This window comes from Pavona decussata, unplaced genomic scaffold (assembly GCF_977016875.1).
Source record: "Pavona decussata unplaced genomic scaffold, jaPavDecu1.1 SCAFFOLD_912, whole genome shotgun sequence".
Lineage (NCBI taxonomy): Eukaryota > Metazoa > Cnidaria > Anthozoa > Scleractinia > Agariciidae > Pavona > Pavona decussata.
Window position 1 is genome coordinate 356856 of NW_028145943.1, and position 6000 is coordinate 362855.

Here is a 6000-nt window from a genome sequence, read left to right on the forward strand (position 1 = left end):
AAAGTACACCCGTGTTTTGAGACTGGACACGATTTCATAACTTGATCCGCGAGGAGCTAACACTAGAAAAACAAAATGGCGGTTTGACAAAACAGTGAAGCAGAGCAAAGATACTTTTAATTTCATGAATTTGAACCCGTTAACGGGTAAAAGCACCCTTTTTATTTTATTCTGTTGAAATTTTAGTTGATCCGAGTTGATCCACCCGGACTACGTGATCCGGTCCGATCCGGTCCGGTCCTAGCTGATCCAGTCCGAGTTTTGTACCTGCCTCTTATTTCCCGGGCTTATTTATATACTTTTTAATATCATGATACAAACGAACTGCACGCCTTTCTCGTTTTGTAATGTTTTCGTGCTGTTCAACCCTTTTCGCGTAAATCCTGTGGTGCTTCAGGCCACCACTAAAGTTGTTTTTTTCCAAACGATGTGTACCTCAGTCAAGTACCCTCCTCCTCGTCTCCCTCAATAACCTCCAGTTGAGCGAGCGTCAAGCTTCTGTGTTCTTCACCACCACGACTCCACATGAATTGACCAATTTCCATATTTTAGAATTCAGCCCAAAACAATAAACTTCAATTCGAGCCTCTCAGAATAAACTATAGAGTTTGTGGGGTTTTTTCAGCAGAACCTCAAAGTGAAGTCTATTATTCAAGGCTAAATTTCAGTATATCGAAATTGGAATATTTATTTGACAATAATATCTCTAGACAATTAAATTAAATCTTCTTGCATTAGGAAACCTGGTACTGCTCCAAGGGCAAAATATAGTATATACCCCCGAGGGACAGGTAAATCGACCCTTATGTAATTCTGAATCAGTTTTTTAGCGGTTTTTCCAATGACGCTGGAAGAACTTGACAAAATTGGCCAATTTTTCGATACATTTCAACCCTGGCCATCTGCGGCCAAAAATAACAATACTAGTTTCTGTATTCGGGTTACTTTTAACAAAACTGAACCATTACTTTAACGCTTCAATCAATGCAAATGTGGTTTTGGCCAATATTCAAAGCAACATCAGACTGAAATAGGTGACACTGCCCCTGTAAAGTATTTTCAACAGTCTCCCTTTTTCATCTCACCGAAAACGTGGCAAAATATTTTAGAATAGAATAAAGAATAGAATAGACACTTTATTCAGACATTGCAGCCATAGGCTGAATAACAGCTTGACTAACAGTCATAAAAGTGAATAAAATAGAATTAAAAATATATCACAAGGTTAAAAATTAACTAAAATGTTCATAAACTGTATGCTAAGCTCCCAACAAAACTCTTCTTACTACGAACGGTCTTACAAAGGGGGTGAACAAACTTCCTCGAGTTCCTGAGCGAGTAATCGCAATTGTTTCTAGCTGGGAGAAGCTTGCGGAGCCTATGCTGCGGATCTGTAGTAATCTTATCAAACAGTTTGAGTGTCAATGCTTCCCTCCTTTCAAAAAATGTGCAGAGACCAGATTGAACTAGGGCATCGCTGTATGACAGACCAGGATAGATGATCCTAAGTGCCCGTTTTTGCAATCTCTCTAAGTCGTCACTTAAGTATTCCGGTAGACCACGATGGTAAACTTGGCAGGCGTAATCAGGATGAAACATATACAGGTGACATAAAACAGTGTTAGCTCACTTGATGCAACGAAAGATCTCTTTAGCTGCCACAAAAAAATACAATCTAGAGGAGGCCTTCTTGACCAACTCCTGGATATGTATGCTTCATCCTCCAGGGGGGGGGGGGGGGGGGGTAGTACTCCCAAAAAAATTGGATAGGGGTGTGCGGCCCGCTTCCCAGAACCCTTACCCTATTTATGGCCAAAATCTGCGATTTTCCCTACCCTATTTATGACCTATTTATGACCTAATAGTGTCTTGTCACCTTCAGTTCAAAGACCCCTGGAGCCCAGCGCGTGTCAAGCCGTTGCGGAACGTACACAGTTGCCGTAAACATCATGATGAAGAAGTAGCTTCTTCCAAAAAAAAAAAAAGGAATTCAAGACTAGAGTGCAAAAATCGATAACCTATTTATTACCAAAATGGCTAAAATCGATACCCTATTTATGACCAAAGCGGCTGAAAAACCATACCCTTTGGCGCCGCACATACCTATATAGCCCATATAAGGGAGTACCCCCTCCCGGGGGGGGCTCCATCTTAGATCACAACTGATCAGTTTAGCCCTATAACTTTGACTCTTCTTACTCTCTCTAAGGGCTTTCCATTAACTACCGAATCGGCTCAAAGTCGGGCTTGTCTTTTGCGAATTTTCTTTCCCACCAATTCCGAGATCGTAGTGTCGTCTACGTATTTCCACAAGTCAGCTAGACTGTTCACAGTCCCCTGCTTTTCCGTGGGATTTTCAAGACTGGTACGCTTTGATGGAGCTGCCACCATCTTGGCTTGTAGAAGCGAGCACGACTTGGGGAGAGTGTCTAAGCTACCGAGGGGAGCGGGAGTGGGGGTTAGACACTCTACCCAGATCACGCTCGCTTTCACAAACCAAGATGGCGGCAGCTTCATCGAAGCGTACCAGTCTTGAGAATCCCACGTAAAAATAGGGGAAATGTGAACAGTCTACAAGCCACCCGGCGCGTCAAGGTCGTTGATCATTATCAAAAACAGCCAGGGGCCTAGTTTGGTCCCCTGGGGAACACCGGCGGACACGGGAAGCCATTCGGACAAACAGTCCTGCACCAGTTTGACTCGTTGCTTTCGTCCACACTACCTTTTCGTTTCGTTTTCTCCTCAAATGGTGGCGCTGTTTCCAGTACTTTCTATTACTTATACTTTGACAGATCAATATTACCACTCTTTTTAAGATGACAAGCAAGTAAAAACTAACGATATAAGGTTCCGACGTTTAGGCGACGTCATGACGCCATTCTCAAGGAATGAATAATATAAGCGAGTTCAACTGAGTAAGATCAGTTGAACTCGCTTATATTATTCATTCCTTGAGAATGGCGTCATGACGTCGCCGAAACGTTGGAACCCTATATCGTTAATTTTTACTTGCTTGTGTATTTCGAAAATACTATTAATTATTATTTTTAAGATGATGCAACAATAATGGTATCAAACTGCAGTGCTGAGAGAACCTGACCCCAATATGCTCAGTCTCCCAGGGAGAAAGGATAAACAAATTTAGGGGCGTAGGGTGAGGCAAAAGAAGCGAAAGTTACGGCTTTCTTTTTTCTTTTATAAGAATTTATAACCATGCAGCTCCCCCGATCCACCTCAATGAGCTTTTATTGAAAGGACTGATATTCTACTGAGAGTTTAGCTGAACAATTTCAATCTACTGTAATATAATAACTAATCCTCTGAGGGTTATTTACTTTGTCATGAGGGGGACATATGAGGAGGTCATACATAATTTGTTACAGTTTAGGATGCGGCTCGGTTTAGAGATGGGGTACACCTTATTCTATGTTAACATGAAGTTGCTGTCCAACCCATCCCATGCTCTTTTCATGGCCAATTACTACCAAGTCTTTTTGTGAGTCAGTTTCTATAGTCCACGTTAAGCAGCGCTCTGACTTTTCTTGTTTATCGTTTCCCGTTTTTTGCGAGAGCGGTTTAGCAAACAAAAATGAGTACCTGAGAGACTGACCTTACATGTTAAAGTTTAGGTTGGGAGAAGTAAAATTTCAGTTCTTTTCCCGAAATCCTGTCACCAAGAGCGAATTAGTCGCTTATTTTTGACAATCTTCCAATTCATGACAAAAGAGGCTTTAAAAACAGACTTTACAGGATTGAATTAATATGTATTACTTTTCTCTGTGTTTAATTTACAACTCTTTCAAGCATAAACTACGCGCGATAAGAAAACATTCCTGGGAATCAATGGCTAAAGCAGTTAACAACCCTGGGTCTTAAAACAGGGTTCTGTGATTGGCTTACAAAACTTCAATATCTGCCTGGACTGTCAAGAAAATCGAGGAAAATAAAAGATAATTAAAAATGTTTAGACCTTAACTTTACTAGTTATCGTGGTCGCTTCACAGTTCACTTCATTGACCTCATATTGTTGACTGAGTATCCGTTCTTCATCTCTTTTTGATTTGCATTACTTTGCGTCAACAAACAAACCCTTGGCGTGCCAAGAACACATACCTGGGAATCAGAAACCAAAACAAAAACGTCAACAACCTCTTACAACAGCTTTCTATTACTGGCTTCAGTTCACCAATAATTCCCAGTAAACGTAAGATACAAAATCTCAAGACTCCATTGCGTGGTGCGAGGTGCTAAGAAGGTCGAAAAGAAGCCAGAAGAGAATAAAACATTTTTCTAATAAAACCAACTTATAAGTACTGTGTTCCGCCGCAATTGTTTTATATTGGCATTATCTACAATTGTCCCTGTACTTTGAGAGCTTTTTAAAAAAGCTTTAATAATAAAGTTCACTTTATTGACCTTTTTCTGTTTTTGATTGGCATTACTTCTTTCCAAACAAAAACCTTTCGCACCAAGAGCACATTCCTGGGAATCAGAAACCAAAACCAAACCGTCAACAACCTGTTAAAAAAGCGTTCTGTGATTGGCTCATACACTTAAGATTCTTAGAAAAGCTAAAGATAGAAAATCACAAGACTCCATTGTGTGGTAAAGACTGCTGCAAGGGTGGTCACTCCTCGTTTGTGTGCGAAAACAACATGGATATCCGAACGTTACTTTCCGATCTCCGCGAACAAGTGTCTTGTCCGGCGTGTAAGGATATATTCAAAGATCCCAGACAGCTTCCCTGTTTACACAGTTTCTGTCTGCATTGTTTGAAACAATCGCATCAGGAGAATGGCGGTCAAAATGAATTCAGATGTCCGAAGTGCCAAGCCCTTAGCAGAGTGCCTGAAAGAGGCGATCTCAAGGATCTTCCGACCAACTTTTATCTGAACGGCATGATCGATGTGCTGGCCATAAAAGAATGCAACACAACCCAAGTAACGTGTGGAAACCGCGGCGAAAAAAGTTCCGAGGCTTCGTACTGCTTTCAGTGTTGCATGTTTTACTGTGAACAGTGCCTAATTGGACACAACATGATGCGAGACAAAAACGATCATCGTGTTCTTGCCGTGAAAGAGTTCCAAGACAAGGACTATGAGGATGTATTGAAGCGACCCGTGTTTTGTTCAAAACAAGGACATCAGAAAAAAGAGCTCGAGTACGTCTGCAAAGAATGCGAAACGGCAGTTTGCTCAACTTGTGCAATGTCTGCAGTTCACAAAGGCCATGCTTTGATATCAATCGACGAAGAAGCCGAGGCCCAAAAGAACGTGATGACAGGTCTTATACAAGAACAAAAACGTAACTTGCTAAAAGAAGAGAGCTTAAGAGTGCCTGACTGTAACTTTCGAGAATCGCTGGCCAAGCTTGAAAAATCGAAACTCCTGATAATTTGCCTGAAGTTTACTTTTGGGGAACTATCTTCGAAAATATTATTTGAATGTTTTGGAAATTTATAGTTTTCGAGAATTTTGGAGTAAACGAAATTACGGGTTTTGCCTCATTAATTATGCAAAAATCTCATTCAAAATTAGCCAAGTTCAATACGCTTGTGTTGAAACAGTACGCAACGCTAGAAAACGAGGTCGGTTTTGAGTAAGAGCATTACTCACCTACTTTCTACCAATGGAACCTATGTAAACTTTTGTAGAACTTTGGAGGGTCTTATGGCTCTTTGAAAAATTGACATTTTCAGGATTTCGCGATGAGGTGAAAATTGAGTAAGTTTGAAGGTTTAAAATGCATCTTGGTATGTCAGATATCGACTCAAGAGGAACATTGCGATGAAGCTTGGGTCTTCGTCTTTAATAATACGAAATAAAAAATCTGGGCAATCAATGCACGCGCTGACGAAAACCAAAGGTAGTGAGGCTTCGTTAACAAATTTGCATAATTCGCAACTGCTGAGAAAATGCTATGTTGTGGTGACTCGGTGAAAACATTTACCCAAGCTATCTTCAAATCGTCGTTTTATCTCATGCATATTGCATTTGCCTG

At 40.8% G+C, this 6000-nt stretch overlaps 1 protein-coding gene across 1 annotated transcript; it reads left to right on the forward strand.

Moving 5' to 3' along the window:
• The first annotated feature begins 4655 nt into the window (after positions 1 to 4655).
• On the forward strand, positions 4656 to 5790 carry LOC146448492 (E3 ubiquitin-protein ligase TRIM56-like). Its single transcript, XM_085102567.1, has 2 exons — positions 4656 to 5343; positions 5762 to 5790. Exons 1-2 carry the CDS (start codon positions 4656 to 4658, stop codon positions 5788 to 5790), a joined length of 717 nt encoding a protein of 238 aa, XP_084958693.1.
• Positions 5791 to 6000: the final 210 nt, after the last annotated feature.